General features: G+C 40.3%; 2 protein-coding genes and 1 long non-coding RNA gene across 5 annotated transcripts in view; 2 read left to right on the top strand and 1 right to left on the bottom strand.

The window, feature by feature from the left end:
• cachd1 (cache domain containing 1) overlaps positions 1-15,545 on the top strand; it is a 68,733-nt gene extending 53,188 nt beyond the window's left edge. The window contains exons 13-27 of the mRNA XM_058073793.2: positions 387-555; positions 677-819; positions 1,318-1,499; positions 1,721-1,831; positions 3,069-3,191; positions 3,710-3,809; positions 4,710-4,826; positions 5,035-5,195; positions 5,270-5,356; positions 6,082-6,198; positions 6,365-6,516; positions 6,796-6,957; positions 8,289-8,366; positions 8,459-8,560; positions 12,279-15,545. Coding sequence (XP_057929776.2) covers positions 387-555; positions 677-819; positions 1,318-1,499; positions 1,721-1,831; positions 3,069-3,191; positions 3,710-3,809; positions 4,710-4,826; positions 5,035-5,195; positions 5,270-5,356; positions 6,082-6,198; positions 6,365-6,516; positions 6,796-6,957; positions 8,289-8,366; positions 8,459-8,560; positions 12,279-12,523 — 2,049 coding nt within the window. The 3' untranslated portion in view covers positions 12,524-15,545. The remainder of the gene's footprint in view (positions 1-386; positions 556-676; positions 820-1,317; positions 1,500-1,720; positions 1,832-3,068; positions 3,192-3,709; positions 3,810-4,709; positions 4,827-5,034; positions 5,196-5,269; positions 5,357-6,081; positions 6,199-6,364; positions 6,517-6,795; positions 6,958-8,288; positions 8,367-8,458; positions 8,561-12,278) is intronic.
• Positions 1-23,658, bottom strand: part of LOC144898347 (uncharacterized) — an 86,414-nt gene extending 62,756 nt beyond the window's left edge. The window contains exons 1-3 of the long non-coding RNA XR_013627250.1: positions 23,211-23,658; positions 19,651-19,850; positions 18,111-18,163 (exon numbers count right to left, since the gene is read on the bottom strand). This is a non-coding gene — a long non-coding RNA (uncharacterized LOC144898347). The remainder of the gene's footprint in view (positions 1-18,110; positions 18,164-19,650; positions 19,851-23,210) is intronic.
• The window catches only part of raver2 (ribonucleoprotein, PTB-binding 2), a 58,029-nt gene continuing 56,031 nt past the window's right edge, over positions 23,038-25,035 (top strand). The window contains exon 1 of one of the 3 annotated variants that reach the window (XM_078789966.1): positions 23,038-23,546. In XM_078789966.1, coding sequence (XP_078646092.1) covers positions 23,256-23,546 — 291 coding nt within the window. In that variant the 5' untranslated portion in view covers positions 23,038-23,255. The remainder of the gene's footprint in view (positions 23,547-25,035) is intronic. The other 2 variants (XM_058073797.2, XM_078789967.1) reach the window with 2 other exon arrangements.

The raw sequence follows: 25,035 nt of genomic DNA, 5'->3' as shown, positions 1-25,035 counted from the left end.
TGTAGTAAAGAAAAAGCAATATAATATTTTTTAAGGCCAGAATATGAAAAACCAACAAAACGAAGATGTAATTTTTTGAAAATAATAATTAACCAACTGAATTCTGAAATAAGCAAAATAACGTAACTACTATTATTATTATTATAATATTATGGGAATAAAGTCAAAATATTATGGCAAAAAAGTCATCACAAAGAGAAAATTTACAAAACTTATTTGACAGGACAATTGAAATATTTGGAAAATAAAATAAATTTTGTGCAAAAATTCAGCTTTTTCACTTGTATCACAAAAATGAAATATGGATAACTTTTTAATATGTCTGCTTGTGTTGATACATTTTTCACTACGCGGGGTATGTTTAACATAGACATCTTGTCTTTTAGGTTCAGGACACATCCTTCATTTTATGTATAGTTTATGTGCAGCCAGAGATTCCGGTAAAACAGCTGAAAAACCTGAACACTGCACCCAGTTCCAAGCTTCTGTACCATCGTTTAGACCTGTTGGGCCAGCCCAGCTCTTGCGTCCACTTTAAACAGCTTGCAACCGTTGGTAAGACAAAGCTCAATTCCGAGGAACTTTCAATCCGTCTTCTATTTTTTTTTTGTTTTCAGCCCTTAAAGACCATTTGTATTTCACACGGTCCCCCTGTCCCATTCTTTGCCTTTTTCAGAGTCCCCCACGGTGATGCTGGCAGCTGGCAGCTTCTCGTCTCCCTATGAGCACCTCAGTCAGCCAGAAACAAAGCGCATGGTGGAGCACTACACAGCCTACCTGAGTGATAACACCAGGCTCATCGCCAACCCGGGCCTTAAGGTACACACGCAAAGAAAACACCATGCAGATTTCATCTTGTTTGGAATAGAAATATTCATATACGCGATTATGACTGCGGTAAGCAAACACTCTATAAAGTTTGACTAAAGGGGATTTGGAAGAGTATTTCCAAAGTTCAGATCTGTATATTAATGAAGCACTGCTGCATCTTTAAGACAGGAACCCCCCCCCCACCCCACATGTGCTTTTGGCAGCGTCTATGCATTCCTGGTGTGGGGGTGGAGGGATAAGGGTTTGGAAATCAACCACACTTCCAGCTCTGATGCCCTGGCCTAACTTTAATCCCGCCTCAAGCGACCCCATTTAAAATCTGGCCTGACATTTTTTGGGTTATTTTACTTTACTGGAGTTTTAAAAAACTGACATCTTTACTTGATGACATTTCCTCAAATATATTTCACAATCTCCTGTCCATCTCCTCAATCTTCTTATCTTTACTCTCCAACTCCCTCCTGTCTCATCCGGGTCCCACCGCAGTCCTCTGTCAGGAACGAGGTTATGGCGACCAGTCACGTCACGGATGAGTGGATGACACTAATGGAAATGAGTAGCCTCAACTGCTACATTGTGCGGCGTTACATAGCAACGCCCAGTGGGGTGCTCCGGATTTACCCTGGATCATTGATGGACAAAGCCTTTGACCCGACCCGGAGACAATGGTGAGGCTTACTTTGGATCAAGTGTGTGTGTGTGTGTGTGTGTGTGTGTGGGGATGGGAGTTAAAGGGAAGCATCTGTCTGCAAAATGCTTCATCATTAATCATCAAGATATTTTGATTTATTTTAAATGCATAATGTGTTTTGATGCATAGTTTTTAAGAGTTCACAGTTCTAAAAGGTAGCAGCATGTGTGTATGACTCCATGTTGCGTTGTGTACCAGGTACCAGCATGCTGTGGCTAACCCTGGCCTCATCACCTTCACGGGACCTTACTTGGATGTGGGCGGGGCAGGCTACGTTGTTACAATCAGCCATACCATCCATGCTTCCAGGTTAGAAGAATTGATTTGTAGTCTTGTGTACTGGGTTGGAAACTTAAGATGCTCGTCATACCAACATCTTATTATGCTTCTTTTACTGTGATGCCAAGATATTTTGTATCAAAAGAACATGTTCTACTACTATTTACACTTACTAAATTCACAAATAATGCTGGCTAAAATACATTTTGGAAAGCTGCATATTTCTATATTATTATAAATTGGGCTCATTCTGAACTGCTACTGTTGCTTATTATTGTGCTGCAGGAAGAGTGACTCAAGAGTGAATCTTCCTCATGTGCAATATTGGAATATTTTAAGTGTTAACAGAAGATAACTTTTACAACATTTTAAAGTTTTCCCATAAAGCATTTTGTCTGAGTAACGCATTCATCGGGGTGCTGCAATGACATCAGCCTCCCTGTAGTCATAAAAGTTAGAATATAATGAGAAATGAGAAACAAACAAAAAATAAAAGTGAAAAATAGGTTTGGGGAAAAAGTTACAATATTGTGGAAATAAAGTCAAAATATTATGAGGATAAAGTTAATTAGTTACACAAACAAATTTTCTGAGGATTATCAAAGAAAAAATTTAGAGGCCGATGAATAATAGGCTTTTTTTTTTTTTTACATATATCACAATTCTGAGATGCAACTTTTTTTAAGCATATATAACCTTTTAGCATATCTATATATATTGGTTTAGAAAATATCAAAGTGGGTTTTGCATCCCTTGAGTTTTCAATATATGGACCTCATTGGAAAACGGTGGTATAATTGGAAATAACCAGCAAACACAACAAAAACAATACCTATATTAACCGATATCTCATTTTTATGCCAGTATTGGTCAGCTGATATTATCGGTTACCTTTTTTTTGTGGTTGGGTATTATAATTTTTATTATACATGCATTTATAATGTACTAGAGACAGCAACATTAGCCTGTAGTTCACCAATTTCACCATCAGGGGAGCTCTACACAGCTCCACAGGAACACTGTAAGCTTTTTCTAATGGTGTAAATATTTCTCCACAATTTTCCCTGTACTTTTTTCCCCATCTGACTGTTTAACTCTATCTGTGGGTTTTGATAAATCCGGATTAGTGTCCTGTATTTTGACTGTGTGCCCCTATCGTGCTGTAGTTAGTGTAAGCGGTTTTCCAGCATGCTAATGAGATGGGATTTATCGAGGGTAAATAGTCTTATTATATTGACTTGCATTTAATATTTGTATTTCTCTGCAGCTCCCAGATGGCACCTGGCTATGCGGTTGCAGTGATGGGTATCGACTTTACCCTTCGTTACTTCTATAAGGTTCTGTTGGACCTGCTTCCTATCTGCAACCAGGACAAGGGCAACAAGATCAGGTAGCGAAATGATGGCTCGAGTGTTGCTCATTATGTCCTCCTTGTGTTGCTTTCCTTCATACTTTACATTCTGAGTTTTACAAAAAGGTTCTTGTCAAATTTAAGTTTGTTTTCTGCATCACTGAATTCACAAGACGTTGCAAGGAAGGAAAAATGAAAAAGGAGATAAGCTGATTATCTTGCCATTCATTTTGGAGATGAGCCTTTCTGCATCATCTGCCTCACATACTTTCTTTAGGGTTCTGCCTCTTTTTTTTTCTTTCACTCTCTCCTCCACATAGTACCCCCCTCGTTGTCTTTCTACCCCCAGCCGCCACTCCTTTTAGGTTCTTTCTGTTGCTGTTCAGAGGCCATATAAAACAGGATTAACACCCAGAGAGGCTGGAGAGTAGAGAGGAATAGTATTTGACAGGATGAGTGCAATTAGGCCCTGGGTCCAACATAACTTCTATTCCTCTGACTGGATATGTCCATTCTCTTTCTAAAATGATCTGTATATGTATGTATGTGTCTTGTAGGTGCTTTATAATGGAGGACAGAGGTTACCTGGTAGCACACCCCACTCTCATTGACCCTAAAGGCCATGCCCCTGCAGAGCAACAGCACATCACACACAAGGTAAACGCAACCAGAATCACAGAGAGGATGTTTATGACACACAAAATATACAATGCAATCAATTTACCTCATGGATCATCGTGTTAAAAATCAATACTGTGCTGAAAATGTAGCATTTGATCGCCAGAACAACAACGTTTTATTGCAGGTTTGAATTATCTCACAACAGGCACAATAATTCCCAATAAAAACACGGGCTTCTTTTGCGGGCGTTATCTATACAAAGCTGAAACTCCACACATTTATAGTAACACACTCGAGCATGAGTCTTATTATGAGTGTGAAGTTGACTATAGGGGTATTATTCCATGTCTAGAGGGCTCTAAGAATGTCAAAATTATCTAGAAGTTTGTTTTTATGCTATGAAAGTATTGCATTTATAAATAAGGAATCCGACTGAACACGGCACGGTGGTCTAGAGGTTAGCGCGCAGACCTCACAGCTAGGAGACCAGGGTTCAATTCCACCCTCTGCCATCTCTGTGTGGAGTTTGCATGTTCTCCTCGTGCATGTGTGGGTTTTCTCCGGGTACTCCGGTTTCCTCCCACATTCCAGAAACATGCTAGGTTAATTAGCGACTCCAAATTGTCCATAGGTATGAATGTGAGTGTGAATGGTTGTTTGTCTATATGTGCCCTGTGATTGGCTGGCGACCAGTCCAGGCACCCCCCGCGACCCTCGTGTGGAAAAAGCGGTAGAAAATGAATGAATGAATAAATCCGACTGAACAGAAATTCACTAATCACGGTCGGGCCTCAATGAACGAGGGATTACTGTATACGTATTTTTTATTGGTCAAACACTTTTATTGATTAATATTCTGATGATACTGTGGATTGTCTTGCTATATTGTACCTTTAACATATGTCACCCACTCCACTGTGGTCTTTTCACTGACAGGAGCCGCTGGTTGCCAATGACATCCTGAACCACCCCAACTTTGTGAAGAAGAACCTGTGCAACAGCTTCAGCGATCGCACGGTGCAGCGCTTCTACAAGTTCAACACCAGCATACTGGTGAGAAATGAATGGCTGCTTTAAATATGATGTAACACCGCCATCTTGTGGTCATCTGCAATTGTGAAATAACACATCTAGTGTAGGGATTCTCAATTATATTTGTAATTGATTTGGAATACTCCTAATAATATGTGTTTACTTATCTATACAAATGACTGAATGAGTGCCTATCAAATTTTATGAGTAGTCCCCCTGTCTTCCTCAGGGCGACCTCACCAACCTTGTCCACGGCAGCCATTGCTCGAAGTATCGTCTGACCAGAATACCTGGCACTAACGCCTTTGCCGGTATCGTCAACGAGACGTGCGACTCTCTGGCGTTCTGCGCCTGCAGCACCGTGGACCGCCTTTGTCTTAACTGCCACAGGTACCTGCTGATGTGATGCATTATGTTATCATTTGGATATGGATAATATAAACTATTTTTTTTTTACATTTCAGAATGGAGCAGAATGAGTGTGAATGCCCATGTGAGTGCCCTCTAGAGGTCAATGAGTGTACTGGCAACCTCACCACTGCTGAAAACAGGTTAGTGAAGAGTACCCTATTTTTTGTTTTTTTCTTATACATAAAAGACAGAACATATACTTGGATCTCTGCAGCTTCTTTAGAGGCGAGCTGCCTTAATATTGTCTGATTTGATGAGGTGCATCAATTTAATATTGTCCATCCAGAAGATTTTTATGAACGGAGGAAAAAAAGTGTTTATAATTTTTTCTATGCTGTGAGATTTTAATGGGGAATTTATCAGATTGAAACTGATTCTACAATGTTTACCATTCAATTTTTGGTTTTTGAAGCAACATCCCAGTGATTACATATGATCATGTTTATGGTTTAGTCACATGATTCCACATGGATGTGTTGTGCATTTTCCGACTTGGCAATCAAGCTATTGCTTTGTGCGTGTGCTTTATATAAATGTCAGATCTGTACGCTGCTGGCGTGGCGTACAGTGCTCTGACTGTCTCCATCTTTCTTCTATTGTTTCTGTCAATACGTCCGTCATTCCGTGTCTCACGTCTCCGCTTTCACCCACCTCCTTTCATCAAGCAGTGACAGCCTTTGACAGCACATCAGCCTTTCAAGTGACAAAATCCACCCTCATTTCAAGAAGACGCGCAATTACTATTGTGTCATTGTTAGATTTTCCTCTTGTTTAAAGTAACAGTGAGTTTTGTGTCATCAATTTACACGGAAAAGCCCCACCGGAGTCAGTACTTGCTAAATGTACTGTGTTCTGCGTTTTACAGAAATCCAAGCTGTGAGGTACATCAAGAGCCCATCAGTTTGAACGTGATTGATACCAGTCTGCAGGACTCGCTGCCTCAGTGTATCAACACCCGCTGCAGTCAGAGATACACCAGCAGGTAAACATTGCCCATCAATGCAATGAATAATCCCTTAGTTTCACAATAATAAATAACAAACACCAACCAAACCTATGTCGGCATCACAGTGCCACCTAGTGACCATGCATCAAAATAGTTTTAACAGTAGGTTTCAAAGTCCTAATAATACTGTGTGTTGTTTCAGTGACTGTTTCGGTGTTTTGGACTGCGAGTGGTGCATGGTAGACAGCGATGGTAAGACCCATCTGGATAAGCCGTACTGTGCCCTTCAGAAGGAGTGTTTCGGGGGCATTGTTGGTGCAAAGAGTCCCTATGTGGACAGCATGGGCATCCTCGGTGAGTAAATTTATGCCCACATATGATAATAATAGTACTTGGCTTGGGTTTACACAACAGCAAACACAAGCATATACTGTATATTCTTGTAAATCAGAGAAATGGAATAGATGCAAGCAGTTCTTTTCTCATAGATTTGAGTTTTCTGGTCACTTTGATGAGCACAAAGAAAGAAAGTACAAAATGTACCTGCAGTACAGCAATTGTTGTGTACTGTATGCTTTCTAACAACCTCTAATTCCCTCCCTTTTTTCCTCCCTCCCTTCCTTCCTTCTACAGACGAAGAGGTGGCATCTCTGAACATGATCAAGAGTGCCCCCGTGGGTCCGGTTGCCGGGGGTATTATGGGATGCATCATGGTCCTGGTACTGGCCGTGTATGCTTACAGACACCAGATCCACAGGCGCTCGCACCAGCACATGTCGCCACTGGCAGCGCAGGGTACGAATAATAACAATAACAATAGACCCAAAAGCATCATCTATATGTAGTGTTCCTTATGAAGATGATTGCCAAAGTAAGGCATGGACTGTGGTGTGTAAAATGGCCACCAATATAGGCAATGGTTAGTCTCTGAAACAGTGGTGTCCAAATTGCGGCCTGTTTTTTATGGCTTTTTTTTTTAAGTGCTCTGAAGTGTTAATGCATTAGTGGGGAATGGCGTCGTAAAAGTATAAATACATTGTTGGGATTGGGTGCTGGGGATTATATAATGTGGAAATATTTTTCAGTATATGAGTTGGACACCACTTTTCTTTAACCTTCCTCTTGTGTTAGCTTTCTGGTATCACCTCTTATATTAACGGGTCGGTTTTGACCCATGTATTAAATCGGCTATAAAATACACTAAAAACAATAAGTTACCATCAAATTTGCTTCTCATGTCTTGGTTACCTTCTTAGGCTTCTTCATCTATGAAAATGTTGGTTTTACTACTTCTGGTGTGGGCATGTAGGCCTTTTTTTGTCACTATACCCCTTGATTTCAATTTCCAAAAATGGCCAAATGAACCTCAAAAGAATCATATTAATAAATTGAAGGTTCTTTTGTTACATGGCTATGACTGAGGGATATAGAACAGCTTCTTCTGGATCATACACCAAATTGTCCTCCTGCTCATCTCAATGGCTATGCTGGTCTGTCTTCGCCCTCATTGTCACCAAAAAATTGGTCCAGATCTTGGTTCACTTGTACTTCTTATCATTTTTTCCATGATCCAAAGTGTAAATGTGAAATCAGCCACTCAAATGAGTGAATTCATCTCACATGTCTGGACATTGTTTTTCTGCTGGTATACTGGAAAAGCGGTCAAAATGAGAATCCCCTGAAGCTTACATGATGAGAAGAGGAGCTGGTTGTCATTGTGTTGGCTAATTTTGTACTTATGATTTCAGTTTCGGCTCAAAATATTGCTTTATAATCATATTATTATAACCGGGTCGAAACCGACCCTAACAATACAGTGGTCATAATTTCAACCAGAGCATTTAAAAATTTAGTAAAAATAATTTTTTTGGTTTTTGTTGAAATAGTTTCCTGACAAAGTCAAAAAGCCTTGATGCAATAAACAAATGTTATGTGATTCTTGTTATGCATTAAAATGTAAAACGGGTCGGTGCCGACCCTAACACAAGAGAAGGGTTAAAAGATATATTGTCAAATTTTCAGTACATAATTAAATCCATTTTATTACTGCTTGTCCATTTCAAAGTCCAAATTTGATCTACATTAAAGCATTGTGACTCTACTCTACGATCTCAATGTTATTCCAGAATTGTCAGTGAGAATGTCCAACCTGGATAACGACAGAGATGAGAGGGATGACGACAGCCACGAGGACAGAGGCATAAGTAAGTTATCGTGTTTGTCATTAAAAATGACAAATTATGCAGCCACGGTAACTGATAATTAACCATGTTATGTTTATGGTTCTTACATTCAGTCAGTAATACTCGCTTTATTGCTGCGGTGATCGAGAGGCACACTCACACACCAGAACGGCGACGGAGGTATTGGGGAAGATCTGGCACGGAGAGCGATCACGGTAAGACCTTGACTTTCATCTCTCGCTGGCACATCTTAGTCAGCTTGGACCCAAACCGCTTAGTTGCCCTCGAATTTGAATTATTTAAACCGTACACGGGCTACGTCTATTGCCGCACAGTTAAGCGTCGTGTGCATTAGTGGTGGAGTTGGGGGAGGGGTTACAAACACCGCATCTTCTCTGCAAGTGAGGTTTCAGCAGCTGGATTGAAAGATTATGGTGGAAAACCACAAAAAATTCCAAACTCCAAAAGTTCAAAACCGGGAATACTGTCGCTCCCCGCTTTTTCCCAGGAGTTATATAACCCTAAAAATATGAATTTTAACACACTGCTCACTTCTAGTCTTCCAAAACTTCCTGTTAGCCCGACACGATGTTCTTCTCTAATTTTGGATCAACATTTGCTTTATGGCTTCTCACTTTGTCCTTCTTCCCCACTCAATTTGAAACCCTTTAAGTTGAGTCTCCATTTTATTTATTACCTAGGTAATAAATAAATGAAGCTATTAAGCTAGCATGCTATGCTTAAAGCCATGGCCGTCTCTTGTGTCCCTGCAGTGATCCCATAAGCCTACGTATGATAGCTGCGTGGTGTAAACAAAGACTAATAGGAGCGTAAAGGTTACTATAGGGGTGTTATTTCTTGCCTACAGGACTCTAATACAGGTTTTCTATTCTCTAAATTCAATTTATTACCGTAATATTGAATCCTGCCTCGCGGCATTTATCATGGAAAGGTCTGGAACCAATTAACCACGATAACCGAGTCGGCCCTTGATGACATCATCAGTGGTTCACTCTCATAAATAACATATTTTTATAGTTATTCTATTGATATATAAATGTATAAATCCACTACATCATCTTTGAATGTGTCTTTTGAATGCCGTATGTTTGGATTTTAGTTCATTTAGCCCCCTTTTATGCTTGAAAATGCTTAATTTAGGCAAAAATACTTTTGAAAATCCGGGATAGAGTGAAGGCGCAAAATTCGAAGTGTGAAGTGGCGAGGGACGATTGTATTGTGCTTTTAGGTAAGTCCTCTTCAGAGGGCTTTACCAGGCACTCCTGGCTCATTCTGTCCATCTATCACAGCTCAGAGGGTCGTTCTCCCAAAGCGCTTTGTCGATCTCTCCAGGCTAACACGAGATGAGGGTGGATGGATCGCTCCATTCACGTGGGCTCCTCCCGCCCACGCAAGGCATCACTCCAACCGCTAGTTGTTGTGTAACCTGCGGTGACTGAGAACAATGATGAATATGAAGAGTGGGCTAAAGCGAATCAGTCGGCTGCGTGTTGGCACAGTATGCAGCCATGAAGAAATAAACATGTTGTATAACAGACGATGAGAACATCTTAATGGAAGCCAAGTAGGACGATGCCTGCCATTTCCGGTAATTACATAGTTCTGGTACTATACTCTCCCTGTATGTTCTTGACAATACCCTTCCTCCGTTGCTCATACTCGGCTGCTCCACATTCATTCAGTGATGGCGACACTCAATCCAAAGTTCAATGGCTCAAGGACACTTTGATGCACCACAGTCGCCCCCAAGATGCACAAATGATGAAAGATAAGAAGTATGAGTGCAACACAAAGGCCGAGAGAAAAGGACAGAGTGGAAGATGATTGTGAAATAATAGAGTGGGGGTGGTAGTCCAGCAGGGATTCAACAAACGCATTACTAAGTCGACACTTTCAAGTTGCTGCCTCCGTCCAAGGTCAAAGGTCTCCTCCTACACTCACTGACTTGGTGTGATCTGGTCGGAATGTTCTAAAAAAGGACTACTTCTTTGTGGTGGCTTTAATTTCACACCTAGATTAATGGAGGTCTATCAGCCTGGAAAAGGTCATAAAGTCATTTCTAAGGCTTTGGGACTCCAGCAAACCACAGTGAGAGCCATTACCAACAAATGGTTGAAAACATGGAACAGTGGTGAACCTTCCCAGGAGTGGCCTCCTCCAATAGGTCACAAAAGACCCCACAACAACATCCAAAGAACTGTAGACCTCAGTTAAGGTCATGACTCCACTGTAAAAAAGACATTGTTCCGAAATGAAAACCACTGCTGAACAAAAGAACATCAAGGCTCAATTTTGGCCAGAAAACATCTTGTTGATCACCAAGACCTTTGGGAAAATACTCTGGAACTTGGAACTATTTAGAAGATGTGTTTCAGAAAAAGACCATCATACCGACAGTAAAGTATGGTGGTGGTAGTGTGATGGTCTGGTGCTGTTTTGCTTGCTGTGAACCACAAATTCTGCTGTCTCCAAAATATCCTAAAAGAGAATGTCCGGCCATCTGTTGGTGACCTCAAGCTGAAACTTGGCCTCTGCAGCAGGACACTGATCCAAAACACACCACCAACTCCCCCTCTGGAATGGCTGAAGAAAAACCAAATCAAGACATTGAAGTGGCCTAGTCCAAGTCCTGACCTAATTCCTATTGAGATGCTGTGGCATGGCCTTTACATTTGTTTGATGATCTGAAACATTTAAGTGTGACAAACATGCAAAAGGAGTTACATTTATTTGGGTTACATCAGGGGTCTCAAACTCAATTTACTTGGGGGCCACTGGAGCTCGGGTCTGGGTGAGACTGGGCCGCATCAGGTTTTCCAAAAAAAACCCCCAAAAAAAACGCATTTATTAAAAACAAAAAAATTTAAAAAACTTTGCTTTGGTTCCAATTTTCTACAAGAAAAGCTCTGATAAAACATTCCACTGTTCTCAAATATCTTACTTTTTATTTTTCTACACAAAATAAGATGAAAAATAAACAAATCAAGAATAAAGAAAATCAATCAGTAATAAATAAATATAATAATAATAATAATAAAACGGCAAATAATAAAAACTTAAGAAACCACATATAGTTGGTGGGTAGACAAATTATTTTTTTCAGATTAAAATGAACAAAGCATTATTAGAGCCCTGTAGACATGACAAAACATGACTATAGTCACATTTATACTCTTTTTATTTACAACATATTGCGCAACTGCAGGGTCTTGAGACACATGCTAACTCGCAAACTAGAGAGCTAGCGACCTAAACGGTAGCCTTCAAGTCATTTCCTTTAAACTTAAATAGCCAAAAACTTACCACTTCCACACGGATAGGGAGGATAACTATTAACAGTTATTTAACCTTTAACATGAACATTAATCAAACGTAATATTTTTTTCTGGGTACATGATACCATACAGCATCCACATCAAACTTGCGCGGGCCGCACTAACATTAAACTTTCATATCAAGGCGGGGGCCTCAAACTAGTGTCCTGCGGGCCACATTTGGCCCACGGGCCGCTTGTTTGAGACCCCTGGCATACACACTAGTTGCCGTTATAATTTGAACATTTTCGTAGAAATCCCATCTACCACTGGTTGTCCTCCCACTACTCCAGTTAGCTGCCAGCCTGGCATGCCTTTCTAATCACCTCAGGCTGAATGTGTGTGGAAGAAGAGTAGCACATTGTTCATAAATATACATCTCTTCTTTATTGTGTCGAAACATAAGGCGCCCAAGGATGCAGTTTTGTTTCATGTTATCACTTTGTCACGTGTATACTCTCTCTCTCCCTCCCACATTCCAAAAACATGCTAGATTAATTAGCGACTCCAAATTGTCCATAGGTATGAATGTGAGTGTGAATGGTTGTTTGTCTATATGTGCCCTGTGATTGGCTAATGGTTCATTTCGTCTCTCCAGGCTATAGCACCATGAGTCCTCAAGAGGACAGCGAGAATCCACCTGGCAACAACGACCCACTTTCTGCGGGTGTGGATGTCAGTAACCACGACGACGACATGGACCTGGACACTCCTCCTCAGACGGCAGCCTTACTCAGCCACAAATACTACCCCTACCGACACACGCACACGCACCACCACCCGCTGCACACGCACCACCTACAAGCGGCAGTGACCGTGCACAGCGTGGACGCCGAGTGCTGATCCTCGCCAGGGATAGAACTTAAAAAAATATATATAGACTACGTGTACAAAACAGGTGCTTATTTCGACAGTGAGCACTGTCCATCCCTCATCATCACCATTTTTTTTTTTTTACCAAGTGTACATAATTTTACCCACACTGAAAATGACTAAATATACCGTTTATGTGATTTGATTTCCGAAGGATTTTAAGACTTCTGGACTCGTTTTAAGAGCAACCTTGGAAACAACTATAGCACATTTGGAGACGTTCATTGGCACAACTACCGGCTAAAACCTGTGAACATGTTCCATTCTCATGCTGGAAGGCCAACACGGACACACAGCCGCCCCCAAGACTAACATCTTTAGCAGCCTGCCAAGCTCGCTCTCGTTATCACTACTGGAGGATTTTACCTGGGACTTCATCATGCAGTTTTTTTTTTCTTCACATATCTGCAGGAATACAAAAACACTATCGATAGTTTAAAAACAAATATTTTTCTACTATTTATTCAAGATTACTGGACAGAAACAACAGCTGCAGCCTGTCATGTGACGCGTGTCCACACACATCTGGATGGTTCAGTAAACATTGAGCCTTAATCACCTCCTGCGTGACAGCAGTTCAACTGTTTTTGTGTGTTCCTGCGAGACATCCGCCATGAGGAACACCCTGATTCTGGACCATTGGTGGCCTTTGGGATGCGGGAGTCAGAGCTAAACATACCCAGTTTTAGATATAGATGGATATTGGGTGTGTCCTGGATCCTCTAACAGTTCTGCTCAGTGGGAAAACACAGCATAGTGTTCTTTAGTAGAATGTACAGTATAAAGTTTATTAATGAATGAGAGGGAGAGATGCTGCTGCTGTACAGAGGAGACACCCATCTGTCAGCTCCTCTGTGATTAACCACTCAGAAGTGTGTGTGTGTGTGTGTGAGTGAGTGTGTGAGAGAGAGAGCTGGGATGCATTTGTGTATTTTTCCTGAAGATGGTATTATAGTAGAGTATAGTTTAAATGATTGATTCATCCAACCGATGAAGAGTCCCAAGACCCCATATCCGCTCAGTGGTGTCGATTGTTTATCCGGTTTGGACTTTAAGGTACAAAAAATGTCCTCATGATGTGTAAATACAGAACAGGGAGTCCGTTACACTCCATTTTTATCGTTGAGACGACCTGATGATGCTCTGATGTTTGAGTGTGTGTTCATTGGTGTCTTACTATATTTTTGATGCCTTGGATATTTTTTTAGGTTTATTTTTGTTTAGGTCCATATTGGATGGAAGTCAGTACTTTTAAAAACTTACACACTTTTACAGGAGACTTAGTTTTTAAAGTTTTATTGTGTTTTGTGGAGGTATGGAAAGGATACGGTACTTTTTTTTTTTTTTTTTTTGCAGCGATAGTGACAAAAGTAGAAAAGGAATTGTATTCTGCTGTGAGCCCTCAATCTACTTTTATTTTTCTAGTATTCTCATCACCCACTGTGATCTTACCAGCATCGACAAGCTATGAAGCAGTTTTGAGAATAAAGTCATAGAATTACGAGAATAAGGGAGTAACTTTGCGAGATAATAATAAAATGTCAAATTGCAAGCATCCCTCACTATTGTGGTACCAGCGTAAAGCATACAGCATCAAACTACTGGAACTCACAGGAGGTCATTATATCGTCTGACATCACACAGCTACTTAAAACTCAAAAGTACACACGTGTACCAATATGAGTTTAAAACCCAACTCTTAAAGTTTTGCCATATTGCATTGCGTCAGGCTCTGCAATGACGTCAGCCTCCCTCTCAGCTCCGGGCCCCCTCTGCCTCCCTCTGGTGGACACAACATTCCATTTTACTTTCTGTGCTGCTTGTGCTCTGATAAATTACTTTCGCCCTGACAAAATGCATTATGGGAAAACCTCATGTTGGTACATGTTTGTATACTTACTAGGTGTACATTTTGAGCGTTAAGTTGCTGTGTGATCGTTTCAGTGTTTGTCAGTTTGTAAGATAACATTGTGACTCAGACTGTTATATTGAGTAGTGACTCTTGCAGTTTCCAATGGGTTCACAAGCTTGTTGTGAGTTTTTTTTTTCAAAGCTCATGATTGGCTCCTAGTAACGTTACATTGATGAGACAATAGCCACAGCAGGAAGTAGTCGATCATAATGTGGCTCCCATGTGAGTCATTATGTTTTACTTATGTCTCAAATGTCTGATTTTCTATTATTATGTCCACTATATTGGGTAATCCAAGTGTAAAGGTTACGTATTTCATGGCTGGAGGGCTCGAAAAATGTTTACGTAGATCAGTGGTCCCCAAACTAAGGCCCGGGGGCCGGACACGGCCCACTTCCACATTTGACCCGGCCCCCTGAACAATAAAGCATGTGCATTTTTCTGTCATAGAACTGGAAATGGTAACCTATTGTGAGCAACGTTACTACAAACACACTTTGCCCCAGTCATACTAGAACATAAACAAACAAACGACCCTGACCCTGGCCCCCCTTCAGAGGAGGGAAAAGTCATGTGGCCCTCACTGGAAAAAGTTTGGGGACCCCTGACGTAGATGGTCATAAACAGGTTTCCTATGCTCTAAACTACAAAAATATTCAATTTATAAATACGGGAATGGACATAAACGAGGGATGATTTACGACTTTTTTTTCTTGTAATTTTAGACTTTTTTCTCGCCTTCATAGCCTCTCTCAATGAATGAACACTGTTACTTGTACTACTCATGTTTTGGGGGGGGCTTCAGTTCTAAGTTCTTTGTTCAAACAGACTAAGAGCATTTTCAATGTCTTTTAATTGTTTTGCAAACTCATTTGGGCATTTTAAAAAAAACTTATTATTTACAAAGTTTTTAAACAGTATTGACCAGCTGTTCTATATACAGTATATGTGTGTATGTGTGTGTGTGTGTGTGTGTGTGTGTGTATACAGAAGTAACATAAATTCATGTACTGAAGGATGTACATCACCCCCCTCATGTATCATATAAAGTTATCAAATTGAGATTTATTGCAATGTGAATGTGATGAAGTTCATTTTACACTTAAGTGCTTGTTCATTCTTTGTATACCGTACCAGATCACGTCTCAGCCAGGATACTATACACAAATGACATCAAACTCATCTATGAGGACAACACGCACCACGAAAAGTGAGCATTAATCCAAATGTATCCACTCAAATCCACGATGCGTACATCCATCATGGCTCTGGACATACTAAAGATGACGAGAGGCCAAGCGATGAGAACCTTTACATCAATAAATGTGTCAAAGCAATAGATAAATGTGCCAAAAACAGACTTCTGTCTAAAAGAGGCACAAAAATTCCTCACTTGACCACTGGAGGGCGCGCCAATAAGCTTATGGTCATGTCTGGCAACCCAACTGATAACAGGAGGAAATTTGATTTTTTTCTCGTAATATTTTGACTGTTCTGCTATAATTACAGCTGTTCGTTTTTCATTTCTGCTGTTGTTTTTTTCCAACCATTTCAACTTTTTTGTACATTTTTATCCTTAGAATTATTACTTTCCTAATTATTACTAAATTCCCATAATATTTTATATTATAAGTATTATAGAATACTCTGTTTATTATTACAATACTTTGCTCAAGTAACACCTAATTTTCCAAAAATTCCAACCTTGTTTATAATATTACGACTTGAAAAACATATTTTTCCTTTAATATTTTAAAATTAATTTATTGATTTATGTCTTGTAAAATGACTGCAGATTTTTGCTGTGTTAGAATCAAATGTAGATAGAATGAATATAGCGTTAGTTATCACCCCACCATCCATTTTTGCTCAGACAATAGAGTGTTTGAATGTGCTGAAGAAGAAATGTTCCCGTGACCCTGATCAGAGACCCCCAGCGACCCCCAGGTCCTGGAGGTGCCTGGATGCCCCAACAGCAACCCTGCAGATGTTCATGTTAATCCTGCAAGAATGCGTCAAGATAAGAACTCATAAAACAATAAAAGTCATCACTCTCACATATACACACACATATAGACAAACAAATACAGCTGGTGCAACTGCCTTCCCCCCCCCCCCTTAGGGTTGCTTGACCATGTAAAAGAGAGGAGTGTGAACTGCAAATTCAGAGTGGAGCGGCATGTCACTGGGTATGTGGTTCCACTCTCCTCGCTGCAAGCAACCTTGAATATTGTCTGCCTCTTTTGTATTTCTGCATGTAAGTGTTTTTAAAAGTGTCACAGGAGTTTGAACCTGACATGCAGCTGTTGTTTTTCATTTCCTTGTTACATAATAACTTATAATATTCTTTTTTTAAACTGCCGCGGACCACACACTTTGGACACCCCTGACTTTGTCTCTAATTAACCTAGCATGATATTTTTGTATGTGGGAGTAAGCCGCAAACAAACTGTGAGGCTACTATTTAGCAACTCATTTGAACTAACTGCTCATAACCCGCTGACCACTTTGACATAATCAATTATTTGGATGTATTTAATACTTCCAATGTAAACATTTGATTTCATGGATTGAAACACCCAAGTCATACTGGGTTTGATACCTTATTTCAAACACAATAAGAAAAATTTGTCTCTTTTAGGAGACAGAAAGTACATCGAGACAAAGTGTTCATCCTTGAGGCTGACAGTACAGTCACTCTCTCTGTCTCAATGACTCCTTAAGTGCGTTTTAAACCACATTAGACGGTCAGCATCCATTTTCAACCACTGGTCGCCAAACTAACCTCCGGGCTGTTTCTCCATGCCTCAGCTCCACATCGAAGACGATATGCTCCCTATAAGTGCTGAGGACTTACTTATACAGTAAAGTCATCCCTGTGTTGTTTTGTCAATTTACAAATAATTAAAAAATATATACATTTATATTTCCCCATTACTTGGGTCAACAACTCTCATATGCTCTCTACTCGCTACTCACCTTGCCCTCCCAACAACAATGGAGCCTATCAGATAATGGTGCTGGCCATTGTTTTCCAACTCCACCACCTCAAGAAGAGGAAGCCCGATGCAAAAAATGAATTTTGTAAAAGGACAACTTGCATACAGAAAGAGTAAAAGAGTACACATAATATTGTAGTGTTACATTCGGCAAAGCGCCAAATTTATATAATGCTCAGAGTTAGTACAATCAACGGCAATGATGTATTGGAACATTAAAGGGTTAAGTGGGTTCCATCCATAATCCTAAAGGTCCTTTTCACTTCACCTTTTCAGATCATTTATACAACAAAAGTCGTACGGTGATGGAAATTGAAACTTTTAAAAACAGGTCTTAGTGTGACCAGTTGAAAATCTTGAATTTGTTCTTTCTTTTTTCGACAGCAGAGGATGTGCACATGAGTGAGGATGTCCGATCCAATTCAGTAATGATGCAACTTAGAGCTACTGTTGTGCGTCTTGGTCAACATAATGAGCTTGACAACGCTTCTCCAGTCCAGTGTACATGTACTGTGACAGAGCGTAGACACATTACTTCCATAACTCAAATTCTCAATCCAATTATAGGAACAGTATTCAAATGTTGCTTTTAATTGGTTTTAACATCTGAATATGCAATTCTATTAACTCATTTAGCATGTCTTACCTTTCTCACTAAGAGAGTCATTTCTGAAGTCCTGTGCTGCCGTAGGCTGGTCTCTGATGCAACACAGAACAAAATAGAAATCAGTCATTAAAGTCTACATATATTTGTTTTTATGAACACTAAACTCATCACTCATACACCTGACAAGTACACAAACAAATTAAACCCTTTAAAGCTTCCCCGTAATGCATTGCGTCTGAGTAATGCATTCGTTGGAGTGCTGCAATGACGTCAGCCTCCCTCTGGGCTCTGAGTTCCAGGCTCCTCTGGCTTTCTCTGGCGGACAGAGGTAGAATCATCATCACCATCACCATCATCAATTTACTATGCTGCTTGTCCTCAAATAAAATGCAATATGGGACAACTTAAAAATGTTGGGTTTTTCTGCATTACAAACATGTATTAGTACATGTTTGTACATTTTGGATGTTATTTATACCTATTGAATGGATCTCCCGTATTTTGCCCTTCTTCCCCGTCGTTCTCCCATTGAAATAATTTCCTGTACATTTTCAGGTGACAATGGTGAATGGTGATTTTGTTAAGCATGATCATGACTTTTGGTTCTGTGTGAGCGTGTAAGGGTATGGGGAATCAAACCAGCAATCTTGCTGCTCAATAATCCCACAGCACAGCTCTCATGATCACAGAATGTCCTTGCCTTCCCCCCTTTACTGTCATTATTACTCCACTTGTCTTTGCCAAGCAGGCCCAGTAAATGAGAGCACAGTGCTGTGTGTCCAAGAACCCTTGGGTCATTTCAGTCTCTGCTCTGCCAGCAAGTACAGCAGGCATGCACTCGCAGCATATTTCTCAGCCCCAGTTTTCCAAACCGATCTGGATGGCGTGATCATGTGAAAAAAAAGTGTTGCATCCAATCTTTCTAAAGCATTTTGACAGAGAGAACTTTACATTTGTACAATTGGGTTTTGTTTGGAATATGTGGAGAACTCCTGACAAGATGGGTGTCCTTACTTGCCATTTTGCGGCTTCACTCTATCATGGCTTTAAAAAAAAAAATATATACTAATAAATCATGCTGTTTCGTGGTAGAATATGATCTATTATTAGTCACATATATGCATTTTTTTTGCCTAAATTAAACATTTTCAAGCATACACATAGCTAAAATAGTAACACAAAGATCGTATATAGTATTCTACACTGGTCACTAGGTGAGACACACAAGCACCAGACTTGATCGCCGGAAAAACAGGCTTTTATTGCAGATTTGAATTATCTGGCAACAGACACAACAATCCCATAAACGGACTATTGTTGCGGCTGTAACCTATGCCAGGCTAAACCTCAACTTTGAACCTGTGACATCACTTCCTGTCCATACCACAGGAACCCATTTATCACAACATACACCAGTACAAGTCTTAGTATGTATGTCTTAAATGGCTTATTTTCCGTTATTATGTCAACTATATTTAGTGATAAGAATGTAAAAGTGACTATAGGGGTGTTATTTCAGGTCTAGAGTGCTCTAATAATCTTAAAAAGCATATTTAGAAGGTTGCAAGGTTTATCATACCCTTTCATTCCATTTTCTTTCGCTTATCTGGGTCGGTGTTGCGGGGTCAGCAGTCTCAGTGGGGAAGCCCAAACTTCCCGGTCCACGGCCACCTCCTTCACTTCCACCAGGGGGACACCAAGGCGTTCCCAAGCCAGCTGTGAGACATAATCCCTCCAGGGTGTCCTGAGTCTGCCTGTGGGTCTCCTCCTGGTATGCAGCTATAGTGATATAGTATATGAAAGTGATATTGTTAATATTATGAATATGCAAATTGGTTGGAAATAACTTTCAGTTTTGCTTGCAATGTCACACACTCTTGGTACCCATTTCAGGAGACCGACCATATACTAAATAAGATGCAGGATTGAATTACTACTACACAGGTTTGAGAGTATGAACACAGTAATGAGGGCATACAATAGATTGGACAGGGGACTCTGATTATTGCCCCCCTCTGTGTTCAGGTCAGCCGTTTTTAATAGGTCACAAATGCCTTAATCTCTTCCCAAGGAAACGATCACAGACAGAGTGATCAATTATGAGCTCACAACTCTGCTACAACAAAAGGGAGGTAGTGACATGTCCGTGTTTCCATCCTATCCAGTACACAGCACAACCGCTGTGGATGGACACACACACAGATCCATGTTAACTATCAACTCCCACACACAAGAACCACTTTGCCACTCAGGGTTCACCCTCAGCTCCTTCCCTCCTCTCCTCTCCCCACCCGGACGCCCACCAAGCTCATCCCAGGTGCCGTTCCGCCACTCCGCTCACCCACGCCTTCACGCTCTCAGTCCCAGCACACATTTTCCTCTCTGTACTCCCACCCACTTCAAAACGCTATGAATCGATGGCTGACATGCTGAAACACTGTCAGTGCTCTGGGTTGGAAAAACCGGTGAGGGACCAACATCGCTTTTCTACTTCATTTGAGAAGCATGAGCCAATGATACAGGGTTTAATTTATCCCAACATCCGGAAAGATGCAGTTTGTGTGACGATTCAGGTGGATTTACTTTATGCTGTCAGGGGACAGTGTCAAAACATTAATGACTCTCTCATAGGAATGATTTTCAGGATTCATGCATTTTAAAAATCAGTCTGTGTGACAGACAAGTGCTTGCCATCTTGTCACAGAAGTACTGCTCAGTGATTCATGTCGCCCAATCTGTCAGCACTCACAAATAGATGGGCTGTTGCTGTTTAATATTCCTGTTTGGACATAATAGCATCATAGCGATTCTTGTTTAGAAACACTTGAAATATGAATATAGTTGAGTGAATGTCCAGGAGCTGATGCAACTACACTAAACATTACAACATCAAACTTGTTGCTATAGATTGAATTCCCCAAATATTACCTCCAAATCGAAAGTAAAGCAATGCATGTCCTCTGCAAACGGATCTTGATATAGTGAGTTATGACAGTTAGCTTGTTTGTTGTTGACATTTAATTGTTGTTTACAGATGATGTCATCTGCATGTCGCACTATACGGTGTTGTGTTTCATCCTTGTTTCATTGGAATCACATGCATCTATCCCTAACCCGCCCACACACCCTGCTGTGGAAACCAGAGCCAAATGCACGTTAACGTGGGTGACTGTACGGAACCCGACTGTGTTCCAGTCCACTCATAAAGATAGTCCGTTAAGAGTTCATCTACTTGGCAAAGCAAAGATCATTTTCACACATAAACAACTGTGATTGTCTAGACCCCGATCTGCCAAGAAACACTTCACACAGATGGCCAAAGAGAACATGGAGGTTGGATGATGGGGGTTGATTTCAACAGACCCCAGCATAATCATACTTGAGATATTTCTAAGTGGGTGATTGTGTGCTTCCTGACATGTTAGTGGGCCTAGGGGAGTGTGAATGCATTCAGTGTGTGATGATTATACGTGTTTTTGTGTCTGTCAGATACTCATACAGCCCGCGGAAGCTACACACGCATTGTGAGGACTCGGCAGGGAAGCAGTGTTCCCTGTGTTTGCCAGGAGCAGCTTTCCACCCTCCGTGGGCAGGCAGGCTCTGTTGGCTGTTAGGTTGGCATTCAGTTAGATGACATGGGTAGAGAGGAGGGACGCACACAACCATTCACAGTCACATTATCCACAACAGCAAAATGGGAAGCTCTGGCTGTTTCCAGATACAAACTGATCTCTTTGATTAGAGGTGTTAATTGGACTTTACAGCACCGATGGCTACATTTTGATACTATGAAAATGTGCATTTACTGTAAGTTTTTTTGTGTAAAGGGTAAATTTGCATACTTTATATCAGATATACACACACAGGCATAACGTAATTCTATCGCCATTCCATCTGAGAGATATACAAATGAGTCTTTGCTGCTGATTTTCCAGAAACCAATCCAAATTTATTATTTTTTCTTTTATTTTTGTCCACAGTGGGTCTAAATTCTGAAACCGTCTGGTAGCTGCAAAAGACTTGACATCAAGTGACTATTTCTATCCCTGGGCATACATTCATTCCCTCTATTTGTTTAATATTTGACTTGATGTTCCAGGAATTTAGAAGCAAACTGACCCAAAATTAAAATGTTTATTGGTTATGTGCCACTTTTAAGAAAATGTTTTGTATATTTTGTTGACAATTGAAGTCACACTTGTCTAACATGGAGCCAAATTAATTACTGTAACTGTCTAGGATTCTTTAAATCTGTTTCATCTTCATATAAAGGTCATACATTTACGAGAAAAGTCGTAATATAATACCACTGGTCATATTACCAAGGTCAAAGGTCACATAAGTCCCCACTTTTCAGTCTCAGGCAATGCCTGTTACCACTGAGTATTAAAATAAAATTTTGAGGATTTACCACTATATTCTCGTAAATGTGCGACTTTTTTTCTCTTAAATTTTGTATTTTATTCTCCTCATGTAACAACATTTTTTACATACTTTTATACTTACTTATATACTACGACAGAGTATTAGGGCCACATTGAAAACAAAATCTGAGATTTTGGGAATAAAGTCGAGAAAACGTTTTTTCTCGTAAATTCACGTAAAGAAAAAAACTTTTTCTCGTAAATTCATGACTTTATTCCTGAAATTTTGTTTTCAATGTGGCCTTAATACTCCGTCGTAGTATAGTGCTGACTCATAGCAAAACTGCTAACCGAAATTAAGCTACATCATAAGCTAGCTATAAGCTAAAATTGACATGTAGAATACCGTCTTGACTATATCAAGGCTGGCGAAAGAGTACTGTAGATAGCAATTTTGACATGTAATCGTAAATTTACGTAAAGAAAAAACTTTTTCTCGTAAATTCATGACTTTATTTCTGAAATTTTGTTTTCAATGTGGCCCTAATACTCCGTTGTAGTATAGTGCTGACTCATAGCAAAACTGCTAACCGAAATTAAGCTACATCATAAGCTAGCTATAAGCTTAAATTGACATGTAGAATACAGTCTTGACTATATCAAGGCTGGCGAAAGAGTACTGTAGATAGCAATTTTGACATGTTATAAATCAAGTTTCACGAACACACACACACTCTCTCTCACCCTTACACACACACGCACACACACTTCCCACCTGCTCTCTGCCTCTCCCCGCTCACTCTCATCACAGACATCCAAAATGGCGGCAGCCTCATCCATCCAGCCGCCGAGCTTCCACTCCTCTCTTGTCCCGGAGAGTGCACTTTCTCCGACGATGAACAGCCCTGAAAGCCAGCAGCCGGAGGACGAGGAGGCGGCGGCAGCGGCGGCCGCGGCTACAGCGCAGCCCTCGGAGCCATGGACAAGCCTCCGTGACTTGCCGGAGCTGGAGCCGGAGGAGATAGAGAAGCGGCTCGCCAAAACTCGCCAAGAACTGAGCAACAGGAGGAAAATCCTCATTAAGAACCTCCCGCCCGACACAACAAACCAGGTACTTTTACTTTTGTGTACTCTTGACAAAGGCAAAGCAAAAGTAGACAGATGAGTTGCAAGTTTGAAGAACCAACCCATTTCCTGTGCGCCCATGGTGCGCAATACTTTACTTTGCGCTGACAATTACACTTTTATTTTAATGCCGCAAAGTAATCACAATAACAGTAGGCGATGATTATCGATCATGCTGAATATATATATCAACGTGTCATATTTATAGCGAGTAGTAGATGCTTAAAATGATGTGAGATACCATCCTATCATAGTAACTAATGGTGCGTTCATATACTCATTTTTGGTGTGGTTAAAACGAACTCTAGTCCGTTTGCTCTGCCAGTATGTTTAGTTGTGTTATGCTTGTATAATCCAGTACTATGGACTATTGGTGGGTCACTTTAGTGCGGTCTGGTTAGCATTCACACTTGGTCAGTTGACAAAAATAACGGTCTCAGTGAAGAATACTGTATGTGTGTACATGTACAAGTAACATGTAACAACATGTACATTGTCCGACGACTTCATACTCCATTCTAATATGGCATTAGTTTTAGTACCTGACATTTGTCGGACAATGTAAATGTCACATATGTATACAATCAGGAGTATAATTGAGAGTATTATTTGATACTGTGCCAAAAATACAGGTATAAATGCTAACCAGTCAGCATGTGAACGCACCCTTACACCTCTTATTGGAAAAGTACATTAAAAAGGTTAATCAAATACCTGACGTTTTAGCCTGTGAAAATTGAGAAGTACAGTATTTTTTTTGCAGTTAATGGGTTCCAGACTTGACTATAACAATGAAATAATAGGATTCCTTATTTATAAATGGATGATTTTAGTATCACAAGAACCCTCTACACATGAATGCCACTATAGTCACCACTATAGTCACCTATATTATTAAAATTGCAATGTTGTTCTGGTGTGGTGATAGTGTGTTTTACGAATATGACAGTATTACTACACTACGCAACATTTATGAATGATTCTTTTGAATGCCTTGTATTTGTATTTTTGTTCATTTTTATGCTTGATAATGCCTAATTTAGGCAAAATATATGTATTAACTTAAATATGTATATGTTTTGACCGATAATATACCTTATTCAAGCACGAAATTTGCATGATTTATTAAGGAATATATGTTTGAAAAACTGTCATGCCCGCAAAAACTGAAGCCGCAAACTAACAAGGGACGATTATGACGATTATGTTTGGTTATTGTAGTAATACTGAAATGCCTGATTTATTTTGTTGCCATTTGTCACAGTGCAGATCTATACAGGACGGTTTAAGGTGAAAAAGCGTCTGAAATAGGGGTTCTGATAGAAACCTAACGCTAGATTAGGTGAATTTCTTTCACTGCGGTCTCCACATTGTCTTTACTGTTTGTCAGAGGGAGTGTGATGTGTGTTGGGAGCCCGAGCAGACCGGAATGATGTCTTCACTGCTGATTGTGCACATACTGTAAATCTGTCCAA

Source organism: Doryrhamphus excisus, linkage group LG4, assembly GCF_037039965.1.
Source record: "Doryrhamphus excisus strain RoL-2023G ecotype Guam linkage group LG4, RoL_Dexc_Guam_v1.1, whole genome shotgun sequence".
Classification (NCBI taxonomy): Eukaryota; Metazoa; Chordata; class Actinopteri; order Syngnathiformes; family Syngnathidae; genus Doryrhamphus; species Doryrhamphus excisus.
The sequence above is the reverse complement of the archived record's forward strand: the minus strand, read 5'-3'. Positions and strand labels throughout refer to the sequence as shown.